Source organism: Gymnodraco acuticeps, unplaced genomic scaffold (genome assembly GCF_902827175.1).
Source record: "Gymnodraco acuticeps unplaced genomic scaffold, fGymAcu1.1, whole genome shotgun sequence".
Taxonomy (NCBI): domain Eukaryota; kingdom Metazoa; phylum Chordata; class Actinopteri; order Perciformes; family Bathydraconidae; genus Gymnodraco; species Gymnodraco acuticeps.
The window spans coordinates 94,635-115,000 of record NW_022990276.1 but is presented as its reverse complement, the minus strand read 5'-3'; the positions used below and the strand labels follow the sequence as shown (position 1 = coordinate 115,000).

The following is a 20,366-nucleotide window of genomic DNA, read 5'->3' as shown; positions in this document are numbered from 1 at the left end:
CCTACGACGCTGGTTCTCTTTTTAGCAGGCTAGATCTCCATGGTAACTTATGCTGAGCGGCTAACCTGGTCGGGACCAGGTTAGGTTGCAGGCTAAGAGCTCAACTCAGTGAAAGCACTGCCTGCTGACCAATCAGAGCTCAGTGTGCGGAGTTTAAAGCGATCAAGTCATATTACAGGAGAAAGGAAATACAGAAAAGCTGCCGTCGCAGGAAAGACGGCCGGCAAAAATCACCGACTGTGTGAACGTGAACATTAATAGAATATCACCTCCCATCTTCAGAGCAATCTGACTATTGTAACATTAGCGTTAAGAAAGCTTACTTAAATATCTGCCACAACATAAGTAACCGGATCAGAGTAACATTGAGTACAGTCCGCGGCATATCACATCATAATGTATCATATATATCCTTATCTGAGTCAGCTGAGCCGTATCTGGCCGTGCAACACTCAGTGTCACATACTGTATGCAGAAGTATTATTTTAAGCAACACATTAAGTTGAGGAAACACTCGAGTCAAATGTAATTAAAGTCAGATCGTGTTTTAGACGGGGCAGTGATATCATAAACCTGTTAATGTACGCATTCAAACACTTGTTCTGTTACCAGCTGTATTCACCTTGCAGGTGCAGCTCTGTGGCTTTTATCCTGGATAAAGTGTTTAAGTCATGGATGTTTAAAGTTTAGCTTCTTCATATGTCTAATATTATAGTTGACTTTTCATTCAGGAAGTATGACGCTGCGCTGTCAGTACGCTTCTCCATGTCTGTGATTGGTCGAATGCTCCAAATACCACCCTTTTCATGTGAACGCAGTGCACACCTAACTAGATAGGACACCGCTGGCTTGAGCGATCCACTTGATAACCAGCGTCAGCGCTACAGTTTAGCGAGAGCGCGTATGTTTTGGATTAGGCCAACCGGCTAACTCAAAACATATCCAGGTTAGGTTGAACCAGCTTCGTAGTACAGGCCTCTGGATCCCTTGGCTAACTAACAGGGAGTCCCCATTGACTTGCATAGAGCTCCCTGAACGCTGGTAATAGACGAGTTGGGATGGCGGAGAAATGCTCTCCGCAGACCCATTCTCACAGCGTTATAAACCTTTTTCTTACTCAATATCAAGCCACACTTATTGTTTTTTCTTCGGCTGTGAGTGTTTGTGTGTGCTCAGGATGAGTTTCGTTTGTTCTCGCTGTATCGCAGACCCGGAAACCTGTCCGCTCCTCGCAGCAACGAGCCTCGCAACGTCCCGACCAATCAGAGCACACTGGGCTCACAGGGCGGGGGGGGGGGGCAGGAGCTCCAACAAGCCGTTTAGGACACAGAGTGAATACACATACTATACAGAGATGCTGTATGAGAATTTTGGAAAATTGCACAATATAAATCTATTCTAGTAGACCTCAACAATGGAAATATGATCAGTAGAAATGGCCATGACGTGGGACCTTTAAGGTGCCATCAAAACATTCAGAAAAGACAACTTACAACAAAGACAGGCAGCATTCACACGTACATAAAATAATAACAAAATGAAGTGCAATATAGTATAATAAATATGTATGTGTGTATTGCACAGGGAGGAAGACTAAGCGGTAGTATGGTAATAATCATTCTACCAATAGGGAAAACTACAATGAGAGAACAATGAGTAGGGCAAGTCAAACTCACCAATCAAAAAGTTTCAGTTTTTTACTCAAGGCCACTTCAGCAGCTGATTCAAAGGACTGCAGACCACCTTGGTTATATTTAGTTACTATATTTAAAAAGCCTGAAAGCACTGCCTCCTGTTATTCAACCCAGTCTGTTTCATAACAAACAGGTGATTCACTGTGTTGTATAATGTGAAACAGCACACTCTCTAACAGGAAGGGGCACATTTTAAATGGTAAATTGACTGCATTTACATAACGCTTTCCAGTCTTTGATACCCCTCAAAGCGCTTTACATAAACAAGTCATCATTCAACCGTTCACACACAGGCAGTGGCTACCATACACCTGCTCAGGATCACACACACACACACACACACACACACACACACACACACACACACACACACACACACACACACACACACACATACATGTATACATCACTTCATGGGACATTACATTGACTTACATGCATTTCCTGGAGACTTATCCTAACCTTAACCATAACCAACACATGCCTAACCCTAACCAAGTCTTCACCCTCAAATGAATGATTCCCCCTCCATGTTGTCCCCATAAGGGAGGCGAGTCCCCACACGCGACCGTGTAAACAGATGTAGGTCCCCACAAGTATAGTAATGCTAGGCCACACACACACACACACACACACACACACACACACACACACACACACACACACACACACACACACACACACACACACACACACACACACACACACACACGGCCAGGCTATCTGGAGTTTTTTTTTTGGGAGGTTATTTGGGGTATCTTGGGATCGAACCAACAACCCTCAAATTGGAGAATAACCGCTCTACCTCCTGATCCATGACCGTCCGAAAGAAAAACCTCTACGTTCTAGGGTTTGTTTTGTACTTGTACCACCAGAGTAGAACTGGGGAGTGCTTTGGCCAGACAGGGAGTTACATGAGGTCAAAATGATGAAGAAAAAAAGTTATATTTTGAATAAGAAGGACGGACAGTATAATAAAAAAAGCACATGTGTCCACGCCTGGAGGGACTGTCTGCATAGTGACAATTAGTGAGATGTATTTGTTATGGTATTTTATCTCATTTGATTTGTATTTTACATTCTGTTGTCACTTTTAATAATACTCTTGTAATTTTATTTCATCTTTTAGCACTGGGCCACATCTCATACGTAACTCATACTTATTTTAAGTGTATTTTGATGCCGATACTTGTACTTTTTCTTAAGTCAAATAGATTTTTTTTGGAGTATTTTTACAATTTACTACGACTACTTTTAAGACTCTTCCACCTCTACGCGGTGAGAATGAACCAGAAAGACCTCTCTCCTGGACCCTGCTGTGTTCCTCTGTGTCACCAGTGTATCTTCCACCAATCTCTCTGCCCGTAAACTTTCTAAACTTAGCTTCACCTCGGGTTTACAAAACAGAAACCCTGCTGCCAGTCATGCTGTAAATCTTCTACCTTTAGCACCATAAAAAGCCATGTTCTCAGATCCTCTATTTATCTTCCTCCCCCCCTCCCCTCCACGATTTCCATCTCTTAGTTTTTGATTCGGATTCACCCCCAGCTTATGTCTTCTGACCCCATAACGTAGCTCTGCACCTTGTTTGGTTTCCCCCACAGTCTCCTCTCCCTTTCTGTCTCTTTTTACTGCCCTCCACCTCCACCTCCACCCCCCACCCCTCTTCCTTTCTGTCCATCCCAGGGTTTATCCCCTCATCACTGATCTCCCTTCATCCCTCCAATCCTCATCTGTTCCTCATAGGAGCAGTGGAGAGAGTGTGTGACAGAGGAATATCCCACTGTGTGTGTGTGTGTGTGTGTGTGTGTGACACCAACAGTGAATGAGCGGGAGAAAGTGTATCACAGGGCGGCTGAACTTATGACAACGAGCAGAGGGGAGACCGCTGGAGGAAAAGTGATTTAAGATCTGCCAAAGCACCCCGAGGAATCTCCTTATCGGTGAGTGGATGCTCCTGTGTTTACATATTTGGTTCCTGGAAGTTGTGTCAAACTGCTTGGATGATGGATCACATGCAAAGGTTGGATACAAATTGTCATTTATCCCCAAGAGTTTTTATAATTGAGTACAAATCCTGACCTTTTTGACTGACATGATATATCCTTAACCTAAATACAATTAATACCCCTATAGTTAAAAGATCCTTACAATATGATATACTTGTGATTTTACAGTACGTTTAAAGACATGATCAAATATGGAGATGCCACTCAGATCACATTTAAACGCACTTGAATACTTCGTGTTTATGGCACACAGCAGGGGGATTTACATCGGATCACGGACAACACAGGTTTTGTCGTGTAGATTGATAATCTGTGATAAAAACAAATTCTCTTTGTTGTCTGATTTGTTAATACCGTCCGACATAATCTGCATCACATGCTAGCTTGTTTGTGTGGATGTGTCATGCGTCGTGGAAAATGTAACTTCAGAGGGTTTGAAATGCACTTTATAAAGGAGGGAACATGGCTTGTTGGTGAAGACTAGGCTCTGGCAGTATGGACAGGATTGTGTTATATGTTATTTAATACTGATATGAGTTGTGATATAGTCAAGTTTAGGTCTCATTTTGGTGCATTATCACATTTAAGGTTATTATGACATCAAAATCCCATATTAGCATAAACAAATCCGGTTATTGATTGAAAACATTACTCACAACAGCTGTGTACAGTCATAGATACTTCACAATCAGCTATAACAGTATGAAGAATGTGGTTACATCTTTCTCTAATCAAATGCGTTTTCCATCCATCCATTTTCTACCGCGTATCCGGGGTCAGGTCACAGAGGAAGCAGTGTTTTCATCTCACTTAATATATCATCATACCACCCAGGTTTGGCGTGTTAACCGGCTATGAGGAACACAGGAAAAATATGAAGCTACATCGCAGAATGAATCGATTTAAATATGTTTTAATCAAATTAACGACAGCCATGTTTGAAGATCCTGTTTTGTTGTTGGACCGCAAATTAGAAAAAGCGCTTTTTGGATAATGTGCAAGCTGTCAAGTTCACAGGCCGAAAACACTCCACCTTTCACCGGCTGCCGTCCTCAAAACTCTCCCTGCGTCGTCCATCTGCCCCCTCCCTCATTCTCATCCCACTATCTCCCCCCTCCCCCCCCCACCCCACCATCCCTTTCTCCATCTCTTATCCAGATGCAAAGAGCAGTCAGTAATCGGATGAGAGCAGATTTGATTCAAAAGGCTTCCCTTTAAAATCTCAGCCAGTAGGATTTAAAACTCACTCTCCAGCCTCTCGCCTCTTACCCCCCTCCCTCTCTCCCCCTCCTCCCTCCCTTCCTGTGGCTGTTAATGCACTTCACCATCCAGCAAGCCCTATCTGTCATTTAATCACTTGCAACAATGGCAGGGTCCAAGGGACAGAATGGCAAAAGGCTAATAGCACGACTAAAACACTCATTACGACAATCACTATTGAAGGCAGTTCACCATCTGGAACCAAAGGCCTAAACATCCCCTGTTGCTGACTTCAGAGGTGCTACTATAAAAGGCCGTGAATCATTCCTTTAACTGTATTCAAACACATCCTTTCCAGGCATTACAGATAGATAAAGCATAAAGCCCAGTGGCAAAACAATTCAAGCAAATATCTTTCTCTTCCAGAGTCACTCCCTCCCTCCTTCACTCCCTTCCTCTCCTTTTCACTTCAAACAAATTAGAGGCAAATGCACTTGGTCATGTGTTTTGACAGGGACACTCATTCAAATAGTGAAAGACAGAGGGAAGCATGCGATAAGATCAACGCGAGTATTTCTTCATATCAAGGTAAGATAAAAGGAAATAGCATCAAGAGCAGGATAAGTCTTGTTTAACACATGTTGTTGTTGTTGCTGCTTTTTCAAGGCAAGGCAAGTTTATTTAAATAGCACCTTTCAACCCAAGGGAATTCAAAGTGCTTTACAAAAAACGAAAGACATTAAGAAAATGGCATTTAAAAAGAAAAGATAATAAAAGAAACATTAAAAGAAAAAATACATGGATAAAAGTGAAGTTATCGTCCTTTTGTTTCTGTGAAATCAGCTTTTGTGGCTTTGATGACATTGCCCACCCTGTCTGTCCATTAAGGTGATTGCTGCCAAACCTTGCTCATTTAATCACGACATTAACCTAATTCGATAGCCGTCATTATATTAAAGTGGGCGCTCGCTGGAGTGTTAAATGTTAGCGCTGTGAATGATGTGTTGAGAAGTGTTGCTGACATTGTTGTTACAGGACTTACTGGTTTGTGTGTACATTCAGGGAGAAGTTGTGTGCTCTCCATTGATATCTCGTCACCTGAAGAGCAAATACTTTGTTAATGTCAAGCTCATATACTCAGTGTGTGTGTGAGTGTGTGTGTTGAGTGAGTGTGTGTGTGTGTGTGTGCAGGATTGCGTGTGTGGGTCCTGCCTGTTTATGAAAGTTTGCAAAGTAGACGAGCGCCAGTTTGACTTGCAAAATAGCGCTCACTTGGAGACTGGAGCTAGGGAGGAATAACAATTGTTCAGGTAGGAGCAGGTACAATTCCAGCATGAAGTATTTCTCTCTTTTTCTTGACAGGAAACACTGCTTCTACGTCTTATTTTTAGAAGCAGATTTCACTGTGACTAATGTCTGTTTTTGTTGTCTTGATTTCAGGATCATCATCTTTCTCTCCCTGTCTCCACTGGTGACCTAACGACCAGCGCCATGGGTGAAATGGAGGAATTGCGGAAGGAGATGGAAAATCTGAAAGACCAGATCACTGTCAGTATACCTAAACATATCGTCTTCGATAAACAATGCAGCTTATTGTTGTCATTACGGGACTTTGCCTTTCTCTTCGACCTGAATTCATATCTTTAATATCTCTGCGCTGAGTGGACAGAGTGCTTAGATCCTTTAGTTTCGTAAAAGTTGAAATACTATGGTGTTAAATTGCTACATTTTCTGACTAATTCTAATTTAACAAATATCTGAGAGAATGTGTGGCTCATTTCACTGACATCGGCATTTTATAAATTCATTCATAATTATCTAACAGGTCCCTGGAGTAAAAGTACTGGGATCAAAATGTACCTCAAATGTCAAAAGTACTCGGTTCGCAGAATGACAAATTGTTTACAGTGTGATTTTTAGGAAATGTTACCATACCGTAGATAATTTAAATATAGTTTGTCAATGTAGAACCAATAGAAGTGCCGTACTGCATCATAACATTAAACGTCAGTAGGGCCGTCAATATTATTATTAACAATTTGGCTTATATCTGTCATTACGTGCCTCTCACTTTGACATATAAAATAAAGTTCAAACAAATAAAGTTCAAAGCATTTGAATATAGTTTTGCTTGTACTGGCGTTTCAGTGTTGTAATTTGTCATTGGATCACTTTATGAATATTGTGTTGACATCATATTGCATTACATGTGTTATGTGCATAGATGCACAAAGTAACCAGTAACTAGCGGTTACAAAGAACTACAACAATAATTTAAATACTCAAGTGAAGTACAAGTGCCCCAGTATTATACTTAAATACAGTACTTGATTAAAGGTACTGAGTTACTTCCCACCACTGCTTTTCACAGTTTTTAATTATTAAAGAAAAGTATAATATCCTGTTTGTATCACTAACAAATACATGTAGAAACATTATGTTGTTGTATATTTGTCTCTAAATGTAGTGGAGTGGAAATATATGTTACTTACTTAAAGTTTCTCAAAGTAGAACTTAATTATAGTATTTATATATTTTATTTATATATTATTATTATTATGATTTATTTTTTTCCTTTGTACTGTTTTCTGATTTTATATAAAGCGTCTTTATTAATGTGTATCTTGTCATTTTGTATGTGATATGGACCTTGAGTCTGAAATGAAGATTGAATGAATGAATGAGCATCAGGAAAAGCGCTATAAAAATTAAATGTATTATTATTATTATTATATATCACTGTCTATGTGTTTTTGCAAACTACTACGACAAAATACTAACGTGTGTGTGTGTGTGTGTGTGTGTGTGTGTGTGTGTGTGTGTGTGTGTGTGTGTGTGTGTGTGTGTGTGTGTGTGTGTGTGTGTGTGTGTGTGTGTGTGTGTGTGTGTGTGTGTGTGCACTCCACAGGCAGCTCGTAAGACGTTTCAGGACTCCACACTGCAGGAGGCGGCGGCCGGCGTCACGGTGGTGGGCCGGGTCCAGCTGAAGACCCGGAAAACTCTGAGGGGTCACCTGGCCAAGATCTACGCCATGCACTGGGGCACCGACTCCACGTAAATACACACACACACACACACACACACACACACACACACACACACACACACACACGCACGCACACACATTTATTACGAGCAGAGATGGCAAAAGTACACACATCCTTTACTCAAGTAGAAGTACAGATACTCGTGTTTTAAAATACTCTGGTAAAAGTAGAAGTACTGACTAACCTTCTTTACTCAAGTGAAAGTAAAGAGGCTTTGAAATGTGCTTCAGTAAAAAGTACCCATAACTAGCAGCTGTTTTAAAGAGTACCTGACCTCCCTTTATATTAATAGAACAATAATGTCATTGTTAGCTAATGAATGTTTCCATGCTGAACAACGGCAACATGACAACGTTTCCATTGGTCCCTCTTCTTTAGAGAAGACCAGGAAATGATGGATACACGGATCGTGTTCAAATCAATAGGCACGCAATGACTCTAAAGAATAATGATCACGCATCAAACACACATTCAGACTAAAGGAACCAGCTGTTTGGAAAATGTGAGAAGTAGAAAGTACAGGTATTTGAGTTCAACATGTAAGAAGTAGAAAGTACAGGTATTTGTGTTCAACATGTAAGAAGTAGAAAGTACAGGTATTTGAGTTCAACATGTAAGAAGTAGAAAGTACAGGTATTTGAGTTCAACATGTAAGAAGTAGAAAGTACAGGTATTAGTGTTCAACATGTAAGAAGTAGAAAGTACAGGTATTTGTGTTCAACATGTAAGAAGTAGAAAGTACAGGTATTTGTGTTCAACATGTAAGAAGTAGAAAGTACAGGTATTTGAGTTCAACATGTAAGAAGTAGAAAGTACAGGTATTTGAGTTCAACATGAAAGAAGTAGAAAGTACAGGTATTTGTGTTCAACATGTAAGAAGTAGAAAGTTCAGGTATTTGGGTTCAACATGTAAGAAGTAGAAAGTACAGGTATTTGAGTTCAACATGTAAGAAGTAGAAAGTACAGGTATTTGAGTTCAACATGTAAGAAGTAGAAAGTACAGGTATTTGAGTTCAACATGAAAGAAGTAGAAAGTACAGGTATTTGAGTTCAACATGAAAGAAGTAGAAAGTACAGGTATTTGTGTTCAACATGTATGAAGTAGAAAGTACAGGTATTTGAGTTCAACATGTATGAAGTAGAAAGTACAGGTATTTGAGTTCAACATGAAAGAAGTAGAAAGTACAGGTATTTGTGTTCAACATGTAAGAAGTAGAAAGTTCAGGTATTTGGGTTCAACATGTAAGAAGTAGAAAGTACAGGTATTTGAGTTCAACATGTAAGAAGTAGAAAGTACAGGTATTTGAGTTCAACATGAAAGAAGTAGAAAGTACAGGTATTTGAGTTCAACATGTAAGAAGTAGAAAGTACAGGTATTTGAGTTCAACATGTAAGAAGTAGAAAGTACAGGTATTTGTGTTCAACATGTAAGAAGTAGAAAGTACAGGTATTTGAGTTCAACATGTAAGAAGTAGAAAGTACAGGTATTTGAGTTCAACATGTAAGAAGTAGAAAGTACAGGTATTTGAGTTCAACATGTAAGAAGTAGAAAGTACAGGTATTTGTGTTCAACATGTAAGAAGTAGAAAGTACAGGTATTTGAGTTCAACATGTAAGAAGTAGAAAGTACAGGTATTTGAGTTCAACATGTAAGAAGTAGAAAAGTACAGGTATTTGAGTTCAACATGTAAGAAGTAGAAAGTACAGGTATTTGAGTTCAACATGTAAGAAGTAGAAAGTACAGGTATTTGAGTTCAACATGTAAGAAGTAGAAAGTACAGGTATTTGAGTTCAACATGAAAGAAGTAGAAAGTACAGGTATTTGAGTTCAACATGTAAGAAGTAGAAAGTACAGGTATTTGAGTTCAACATGTAAGAAGTAGAAAGTACAGGTATTTGAGTTCAACATGTAAGAAGTAGAAAGTACAGGTATTTGAGTTCAACATGTAAGAAGTAGAAAGTACAGGTATTTGAGTTCACATGTGAGAAGTAGAAAGTACAGGTATTGTGTTCAACATGTAAGAAGTAGAAAGTTCAGGTATTTGTGTTCAACATGAAAGAAGTAGAAAGTACAGGTATTTGTGTTCAACATGTAAGAAGTAGAAAGTACAGGTATTTGAGTTCAACATGAAAGAAGTAGAAAGTACAGGTATTTGAGTTCAACATGTAAGAAGTAGAAAGTACAGGTATTTGAGTTCAACATGAAAGAAGTAGAAAGTACAGGTATTTGGGTTCAACATGTAAGAAGTAGAAAGTTCAGGTATTTGTGTTCAACATGAAAGAAGTAGAAAGTACAGGTATTTGAGTTCAACATGTAAGAAGTAGAAAGTACAGGTATTTGAGTTCAACATGAAAGAAGTAGAAAGTACAGGTATTTGAGTTCAACATGTAAGAAGTAGAAAGTACAGGTATTTGTGTTCAACATGTAAGAAGTAGAAAGTACAGGTATTTGGGTTCAACATGTAAGAAGTAGAAAGTTCAGGTATTTGTGTTCAACATGTGAGAAGTAGAAAGTACAGGTATTTGTGTTCAACATGTAAGAAGTAGAAAGTACAGGTATTTGTGTTCAACATGAAAGAAGTAGAAAGTACAGGTATTTGTGTTCAACATGTAAGAAGTAGAAAGTACAGGTATTTGTGTTCAACATGTGAGAAGTAGAAAGTACAGGTATTTGTGTTCAACATGAAAGAAGTAGAAAGTACAGGTATTTGTGTTCAACATGTGAGAAGTTGAAAGTACCGGTATTTGAGTTCAACATGTAAGAAGTAGAAAGTACAGGTATTTGTGTTCAACATGTAAGAAGTAGAAAGTACAGGTATTTGGGTTCAACATGTAAGAAGTAGAAAGTACAGGTATTTGGGTTCAACATGTAAGAAGTAGAAAGTACAGGTATTTGTGTTCAACATGTGAGAAGTAGAAAGTACAGGTATTTGTGTTCAACATGTAAGAAGTAGAAAGTACAGGTATTTGTGTTCAACATGAAAGAAGTAGAAAGTACAGGTATTTGTGTTCAACATGAAAGAAGTAGAAAGTACAGGTATTTGTGTTCAACATGTAAGAAGTAGAAAGTACAGGTATTTGTGTTCAACATGAAAGAAGTAGAAAGTACAGGTATTTGAGTTCAACATGTAAGAAGTAGAAAGTTCAGGTATTTGTGTTAGAAATGTAAGAAGTAGAAAGTACAGGTATTTGGGTTCAACATGTAAGAAGTAGAAAGTACAGGTATTTGGGTTCAACATGTGAGAAGTAGAAAGTACAGGTATTTGTGTTCAACATGTAAGAAGTAGAAAGTACAGGTATTTGTGTTCAACATGAAAGAAGTAGAAAGTACAGGTATTTGTGTTCAACATGTAAGAAGTAGAAAGTACAGGTATTTGAGTTCAACATGTAAGAAGTAGAAAGTACAGGTATTTGTGTTCAACATGAAAGAAGTAGAAAGTACAGGTATTTGAGTTCAACATGTAAGAAGTAGAAAGTACAGGTATTTGAGTTCAACATGTAAGAAGTAGAAAGTACAGGTATTTGTGTTCAAAATGAAAGAAGTAGAAAGTACAGGTATTTGAGTTCAACATGAAAGAAGTAGAAAGTACAGGTATTTGTGTTAGAAATGTAAGAAGTAGAAAGTACAGGTATTTGTGTTAGAAATGTAAGAAGTAGAAAGTACAGGTATTTGTGTTCAACATGTGAGAAGTAGAAAGTACAGGTATTTGTGTTCAACATGTAAGAAGTAGAAAGTTCAGGTATTTGTGTTCAACATGTGAGAAGTAGAAAGTTCAGGTATTTGTGTTAGAAATGTAAGAAGTAGAAAGTACAGGTATTTGTGTTCAACATGTGAGAAGTAGAAAGTACAGGTATTTGAGTTCAACATGAAAGAAGTAGAAAGTACAGGTATTTGTGTTAGAAATGTAAGAAGTAGAAAGTACAGGTATTTGTGTTAGAAATGTAAGAAGTAGAAAGTACAGGTATTTGTGTTCAACATGTGAGAAGTAGAAAGTACAGGTATTTGTGTTCAACATGTAAGAAGTAGAAAGTTCAGGTATTAGTGTTCAACATGTGAGAAGTAGAAAGTTCAGGTATTTGAGTTCAACATGTAAGAAGTAGAAAGTACAGGTATTTGTGTTCAACATGAAAGAAGTAGAAAGTACAGGTATTTGTGTTCAACATGAAAGAAGTAGAAAGTACAGGTATTTGTGTTAGAAATGTAAGAAGTAGAAAGTACAGGTATTTGTGTTCAACATGTAAGAAGTAGAAGTAAAAAGTCATCAGAAAAATAAGTAGTTGAGTAAAGTACTGAAACCAGAACAATGTATAAGTACAGTAACGAAGTATTTGTACTCCACTTCTTCCCACCTCTGATTACGAGTGAAGAAGCAACAAAACAGCACAATCGAAATGTCCTGTATCCATCATACTCTTATTGAAAAAGCACCTGTTTTATTTTTACAGCCAGAATATGATAGGTTTCTACTAATACATTTTATTATTGTTGGTAAATTAGATCTTGTAAAGTACTTTTAAATTGTGTATTTTACGTATATGCATGGTGTAAATGTCTAATTGTCTTCTTTCTCCATCTTTGTTATGATTGTAACACCAGGCTGTGTGTCAGCGCCTCACAAGATGGAAAACTCATCGTGTGGGACACCATCACGACCAACAAGGTAGGACAGGGAGAAGGAGAGCTGTGAAACAATCACATACCACGTGAGGCATATGGTTATGTTATGTATAACACCTTACATAACATAACCTGAAAGTAAATAAGCACATCAAATAGAAAAGATGTATATCAATGTACAGAATACAGAATCACGTATACAGAAAACAGTAAGGAATCTGTTTGATAACACAATCTACTACTAAGACAAAATATATAAACAAAGGAATACTTTATAAAAGTGGGTAAAGTAGTAGTAACATAAACAGATAATATGTACACATCAACAGCAGACACATAGGAATACTTAATACTTTATAAAAGTGGGTAAAGTAGTAGTAACATAAACAGATAATATGTACACATCAACAGCAGACACATATCAATAGAATATCTAAATCATTCACAATATCAAAAATGCAGAGCCATCTCGTGAACTGAAATATATAAAGACAGGACACTTGCTTTTTGAATATGTGCAAATCCTTCAGGTACAAGTACAGAAGTATTATCAGCTAAATGTACTTAAAGTTTCTCTTGTAAAATAATTCAGTATGCAGAATGACTCTTTTCATATTATTCTATTATCATAGAATAATATGATTAATGAGTTTACCACCAACAAATGCATGTACGAGCGTTTCAGAGTTGTAATTTGTCAGTGGAGCCACTTTATGAATATTGTGTTGACATCATATTGCATTAAATGTGTTATGTGTATATTTTACAAGGACAACATATATAAACATAGAATACTAAATACTTTATCAAAGTGGGTAAAGTAGGAGTATTGTAAACAGTAAATATTTACACATTAACAGCAGACAAATATATATCAATAGTATATCTAAATCATTCACAATATCAAAAATACAGAGCCATCTAGTGAACATACATAAAGCCAGGACACTACTTGCTTTTTGAGGTCGTGTGAGTACAATACTGTATGTTCAAATCCTTCAGGAACTTTCCGTGTTTGAAGAGTTCCTGATTCCCCAGATCAGCTCAACTGACAGCAGAAAGTACGCAGATATTGAAAAGTGCTGATTAAGTTTCATCCTGTTACTAATTTTAAATGTTCATTTCTGTCCACGCCCAAAAACTCAGTGTTATTTTGAGTTGTAAATACAACAAGTATTTATGAATGGGGGCTAGTGAGGGGTCGATATATCTGTTTACTAACTCACACAACTCGTGCAGGTGAACGCCATCCCTCTGAAGTCGTCGTGGGTGATGACGTGTGCGTACGCGCCCTCGGGGAACCTGGTGGCGTGCGGCGGTCTGGACAACATGTGCTCCATCTACAACCTGAAGGGCAAAGACGGGAACGTCAAGGTCATGAGGGAGCTGGCGGCGCACACAGGTGGGGAGAAACAAGAAGACACTGACGCTCTTCACTGAGTCTTATCCACTTTATCTAGAAGTCCATATTTTATTTTTACTCATTATAAATATCTATATGTGTTCAATTAGTAATCTGCTTTTTTTATGTTACAATTATTTGTATTTATCTAGTAGGCTATATGTTTTGTTTAGTTTTTTACCTTGTTTTATTTTATAATTCATTTAATTTGACCCATACTGTCTTTCACTCACCGTTTTGAATTAATCTTATCTTTCATCGCTTTTATTATAAATATGTATTTTAATTGTTATGTTCTTTTATAATAATTTGTATTCATTTATGAACGCTTCATATTTTATTACCTTACTGTCTTTTCATTCGCTCAGTACTTTTGTATTCACTATATCTCTAATTATAATGATGTATTTGATTTGTAATTAGTATCTGAGCTGTTTTTATAATAATAATAATAATAATAATGGGTTTCATTTATAACGCACTTCATATTTGAGTTCAAATCCCGAAGTGCTACAAGCAGTGAGCATGGAACAAAAATAAAAACAGTACACAACACGGTAGAATGAATAAAAGGCAGTAAAAACAAACAATAACAAATAAATAAAGGTCTAGGGAATTGGGCTCTATTGGGTTTTGAGGCCTTTTTTAAAAGCCTCCAGGGCCTGTGGCGCTCTCGTGTGGTCGGGGAGAGCGTTCCACAGACTGGGAGCAGCCGAGCAGAAGGAGGTCCTGGGGGGTTTGAGGAGGTTGGAGTTGCAGGAGCGGGTGGTCCGCAAGGAAGTATGAGGGGTGAGGAGTTCCTTGAGGTAGGGAGGGGCAGTTCCATGGATACACTAGGTCACATGTGTCAAACTCGAGGCCCGGGGGCCAAATCAGGCCCTTGGTGGATTTCATTTTGGCCCGCAGGATGATTTCTAATTACTGTTAGATCTGGCCCGCCGGTATATTGCACGCACACCTTCACTCCATCCTGAGGGTCTCCTCCGCTCAGAGCCTGAGCCCAAACATTGATGACCTTGCACCCGAGATGAGATGCCAAGTATCTGAACTAGCTTCACAGAGCAGCACACTGAGTTTAATGGATGTTTCCTTCTGCACTTCTTTCTCTTGAGACAACAGAGCATGTTTGGTTTGTTCTTTGAGGGGAATAGTTTTGTTGAAGCTGTTGTTGGCCTGTGGAAAAATGTACTCATAAGAAATGACTCTGCAGATAGAGCCATAAGAAATGAATGCAACTGATTATTTAATGTTGAATGTTGTTTTTATAGGCAATAATTTAAGCTTTGTTAGTTCCAGGTTTAATATGTGCAATGAGTTCATTTCAATAAGTTCTGCAATGAACATTGAACCAGTCCGGCCCTCGACTAGTACCCATTTTTTTTATTTTGGCCCACTGTGTATTTGAGTTTGACACCCCTGCTCTAGTGAGTGAGGAGGGATTTATTTTATATATAATTGTACTTATGTAGGTTATATGTTTTTGTTTTTCTTATTTTTTTCTCCTTACTGTGTTCCATTCACGTTAAAAAAAAATCCAAAAGATTTAGGATTTAAGGAATACAATATGGCGTAAATACGTGAGTTTTGTGTTTTCAGCAAAGTAGCCTACATGTATCAACAAACCAGGTCAATAAATACAAAATAAACATATATTTTGTTCCCCCAGGTTACCTGTCCTGCTGTCGCTTCCTGAGCGACACGGAGATCATCACCAGCTCTGGAGACTGCACCTGGTGAGGAGGATTCTGAAAGGGTCGACGTTATGCTCCCATATTGATTTAATACAAATATTGCACGTATAATAATATTGTGTGATTAATCCAGGGCCTTTCAAATCTCACTATCCATTAGTGTAATTGTTTTTCCTCAGTTCAGTCTCTATTCTTTCCACCTCCCTACACTTGTGTTTTAAATGTTGAATTCTACGTACTAAAAACGAAGCAATATAATTTTTGTGATTTCTTTGGGTCACAAACAGTTAAAGTACACATAAGACATAATGGAGATATCTAAACATGACACCCTGATAAACTACCCAAAGCTTATTAAAAGGGGCCCCACACACTAAAATATGTGTATATGTATATTAACACATTAACACATCTAGAATTGGAGAGAGTTTAGTGTTATATAGACACATTACAAGCTAAAAGAAAAAAGAAATACCCTAAAACTAATTGACCTTTGACTAGTAATAATCCAAACACATTCAATCAGTCTAAACATTGATTTAAAATAGGTACGATACAATAAACAGACACATTGAAAGGGAAAATGAAGGCACAAATTACACAAACTCTCTCTCTCTCTATATATATATATATATATATATATATATATATATATTCTACTGTTGATTTGTATATATTTACTATTAATGTTTTATGTAATTATTTCTATATTTTTAACTGCTGTGTGACAATTTTGGATACTTAAAAGTATATATAATCTGATCTAAATGCAAGTCTGGAGCGCCTCCAAAGAGTACAACATACAAAGCTGTTAAGACATAAGAAATACAAATACAAATATGGTGGAATAGTTTTACAACAACTGACAAATAAGCTGTTTTTTTATAATCTAGTAAAGAAACGTTCTCTATGGTTTCAGCCTTATAGTTTTAGTAACCAAACTAAAACATGCTGCAACTTATCTCAGAATCAGAATACCGGTCTCAGTCCCACAGAGGGGACATCATGTACATTGATACAGCAGAAAAGAGCCAAAGACAGCTCCATGTTACCTAAGAAGCATGCTTACAACATTATATAAGTTAAAAAGAAAGGTATACAATAAATAGGACCAAAGTACGTTAAATAAAGTCAATATAAGGAAACTACTCAGTGGTGATTAGGAGCTGCTGTAACCACCGGAAGCTTTCTCTCTCTCATCAAAACATAAGAGTAACCTTTGAGCGTCTCCTTGCAGCGTACTGTGGGACATCGAGACAGGGACCCAGAAGACGGTGTTCGCGGGACATCAGGGCGACGCCATGTCTCTGGGCGTGTCTCCAGACTTCAAGTTCTTCATCTCAGGAGCGTGCGACTTCACGGCCAAACTGTGGGACATCAGAGAGGCCGAGTGCAGACAGACCTTCGGAGGCCATGAGAGCGACATCAACGCTATCGGGGTGAGGAGGATTTACTCGTTACATCACTCGTGCATTTCATTTAGCTCAGGCTGTTAAACAAAGGGACTTACGATAAGTGCAATCAACCGTGAGGAGAGACAATCAGATGAAACCTCACTTTTGTGTTGCTCAAAAGAGGCTCAGGATATGCTCTGAGGTTGAGTCGTTACTGCATTGGAGCGGGGTTCAAATCCAACCTGTGACTTTGCATCTTGTCGTCCACAATGTCCCCCTTTAAAATATCTCCGTCTCATTTAGACGGTTTGTTGGTGTGTTCGTCAGCAGGACAACAGAAACACTTTTTAAATATACTTTTAATTGACTTAGCTTTGATCAAAGTAGCTCTAATCCTCTAAATAAAACAAGACAAAGAAACAGGCCTTATTGAATGCTTTAAATCCAAAAGCATGTTTCCGTGAACAAAAGAAAACATGTACGTGTAAATTAAAAAATGATGAATGAATAAATCCAATAAAAACAATTATAAAATAATATGAAGGCTTATGATAATGCAGAAAAGAAAACTAACATATTTATGGTTAGAGCAGATATGTGTATTATCTTTCACTACACTGTCGTCTAACCCCTTCTTGTACTTTCCCCTCTGTGGGACGAATAAAGGTATTGTAGGTGACACATGCTACTTAGCCTGAGTTCATTATTTCTATTATTATTATTTGTTTATGTCACTTTTATTTGTATTTGTTGAGCACTTGCGGCAATCGTCACTTGGTCGTGGTTTGTGTATAGGTCACCTGTTTCATGTCGGGTGTGATGACAGAGGGTGAGCTTGTGCTGACCTTGTTTCTGTTTACCGTCTTTGTCCCCTACTCTGTTTTGATTTTGTTTATTGAATATCGTCAACCTATCTTCCTTCAGGATGGACTTTCTCATTGAAAACGCGTCGCAGCATACAGCCAAGCTTAGCCTCTCGGCGACTCAAACTTAACTGGAATTTGAGCCGCCACACGTATTCTGATCTGATTCTTCTCTCCCCCAGTTCTTCCCCAATGGTAACGCGGTGATCACGGGCTCGGACGACGCCACCTGCAAGCTGTACGACCTGCGGGCCGACCAGGAGCTGCTCACCTACCAGGACTCCAGCATCATGTGCGGGGTCACCTCCCTCGCCCCCTCCAAGTCAGGACGCCTGCTGCTGGCCGGGCACGACGACTTCAACGTCAACATCTGGGACATGCTGAAGGCCGAGAGAGTGGGTGAGTACGGGAGGAAAACAGAGAGGGTAACGTGGGGGCTGTGGCTCAGGGGGGAGGGTGTATACCAATCAGAGGGTTAGAGGTGGGAAGTAGTGGAGTACAAATACTTTGTTACTGTACTTAAGTATATCGTTCTGGTATCAGTACTTTACTCCACTACTTATTTTTCTGACCACTTTGACTTCTTACATGTTGAACCTAAATACCTGTACTTTCTACTTCTTACATGTTGAACTCAAATACCTGTACTTTCTACTTCTTACATGTTGAACCCAAATACCTGTACTTTCTACTTCTTACATGTTGAACTCAAATACCTGTACTTTCTACTTCTTACATGTTGAACCCAAATACCTGTACTTTCTACTTCTTACATGTTGAACTCAAATACCTGTACTTTCTACTTCTTACATGTTGAACACAAATACCTGTACTTTCTACTTCTTACATGTTGAACTCAAATACCTGTACTTTCTACTTCTTACATGTTGAACCCAAATACCTGTACTTTCTAGTTCTTACATGTTGAACCCAAATACCTGTACTTTCTACTTCTTACATGTTGAACTCAAATACCTGTACTTTCTAGTTCTTACATGTTGAACACAAATACCTGTACTTTCTACTTCTTACATGTTGAACTCAAATACCTGTACTTTCTACTTCTTACATGTTGAACTCAAATACCTGTACTTTCTACTTCTCTCATTTTCCAAACAGCTGGTTCCTTTAGTCTGAATGTGTGTTTTGTGGCGTGATCATTATTCTTTAGAGTCATTGCGTGCCTATTGATTTGAACACGATCCGTGTATCCATCATTTCCTGGTCTTCTCTAAAGAAGAGGGACCAATGGAAACGTTGTCATGTTGCCGTTGTTCAGCATGGAAACATTCATTAGCTAACAATGACATTATTGTTCTATTAATATAAAGGGAGGTCAGGTACTCTTTAAAGCAGCTGCTAGTTATGGGTACTTTTTACTGAAGTACATTTCAAAGCCTCTTTACTTTCACTTGAGTAAAGAAGTTTAGTCAGTACTTCTACTTTTACCAGAGTATTTTTAAACATGAGTATCTGTACTTCTACTTGAGTAAAGGATGTGTGTACTTTTGCCATCTCTGATAATAGTGTTCAGGTAGCAATAGGTTACATGCAATCAGGAATATGTGATCAGATTACAAATAATAAGTAGCTATAATGAACCCAGAATACTTTTGGCAAATGTGCAGGTAGATTATATTTACATTTTGAAGGGGGGGGGGCTTGATAATATGTTTGATTATGTCTTAGAAATATTACACTTTTTTCATGATAATTAAGGCTTGTGAAATACTGGGTGCCTTTTATTAGTTTACCTGTTTTGAAATGTTTAAAGAGATAAAATTGTGGCTTCATCCATTTTTTTTGTATAAAGTCCAATATTTTAAATCTTTAATGTTGAGTTAATCCAACACTATTGACATACTGTATTGATAATCCAATAGATGAATACAAAAGTGCATGTTAATCTGTTCACTCAGTAACTCACTGGATAAGGAAACATGCAATACTCAGGTGTACTGTTTCCCCCCCCCCCTGTAGGAGTGCTGGCGGGTCACGACAACAGGGTGAGCTGCATCGGGGTCTCCTCAGACGGGATGGCGTGTTGCACAGGGTCCTGGGACAGCTTCCTGAAGATCTGGAACTGAGGCTCCTCTTCATCGAGCAGAGAGAGGAAGAGCGGCCCGGGAGAGAGGGGAGAAGATTTAAAAAGAAAGAAAAGGAAATTGGAGTTTGAGGGAGAAGAGGGTATTTCAATTGTGCCAAGTCCTATCTAACGTTGGAGAGGGGGAGTAATGTGAAGATGTTCTCCTCTCACCTGGGGGGGAGGGTTTAGGGGGTCTCAGTAAAACATCATTCCTCTTTAATTAATAGCTTATTATATCGCGGTTTAAATAAACATATGCACATTTATCGCAGCGTTTCACCCGATGAGAACAGTTGCCAAATGGAAATGGTAGCACACTGGATGAGATAGAGGAGTCCAGTTTCAGCCTGTTAGGCTTCACT

The 20,366-nt window shown here is 38.4% G+C and overlaps 1 protein-coding gene across 3 annotated transcripts; it reads left to right on the top strand.

Annotated features, from left to right (window-relative positions):
• Positions 1 to 3,403: 3,403 nt before the first annotated feature.
• gnb3a (guanine nucleotide binding protein (G protein), beta polypeptide 3a) lies at positions 3,404 to 20,078 on the top strand. Of its 3 annotated transcripts, none has more exons than XM_034221634.1 (9): positions 3,404 to 3,637; positions 6,344 to 6,451; positions 7,812 to 7,957; positions 12,548 to 12,611; positions 13,808 to 13,970; positions 15,637 to 15,703; positions 16,899 to 17,100; positions 18,101 to 18,317; positions 19,899 to 20,078. In XM_034221634.1, exons 2-9 carry the CDS (start codon positions 6,395 to 6,397, stop codon positions 20,003 to 20,005), a joined length of 1,023 nt encoding a protein of 340 aa, XP_034077525.1. In that variant the 5' UTR covers positions 3,404 to 3,637; positions 6,344 to 6,394; the 3' UTR covers positions 20,006 to 20,078. The 3 variants fall into 3 exon arrangements, with proteins under 3 accessions (XP_034077525.1, XP_034077523.1, XP_034077524.1); XM_034221632.1 differs by lacking the exon at positions 3,404 to 3,637 and adding an exon at positions 5,378 to 5,491; XM_034221633.1 differs by lacking the exon at positions 3,404 to 3,637 and adding an exon at positions 5,690 to 6,213.
• The last annotated feature ends 288 nt before the right edge of the window (positions 20,079 to 20,366 follow it).

Excerpts from the sequence above, each read along its gene's own strand:
- gnb3a (XM_034221634.1), top strand. The coding sequence starts at position 6,395 with ATGGGTGAAATGGAGGAATTGCGGAAGGAGATGGAAAATCTGAAAGAC. Across the intron at positions 12,612-13,807 it reads ACACCATCACGACCAACAAG|GTGAACGCCATCCCTCTGAA; the intron begins GTAGGACAGGGA and ends CAACTCGTGCAG. Across the intron at positions 15,704-16,898 it reads AGCTCTGGAGACTGCACCTG|CGTACTGTGGGACATCGAGA; the intron begins GTGAGGAGGATT and ends GTCTCCTTGCAG.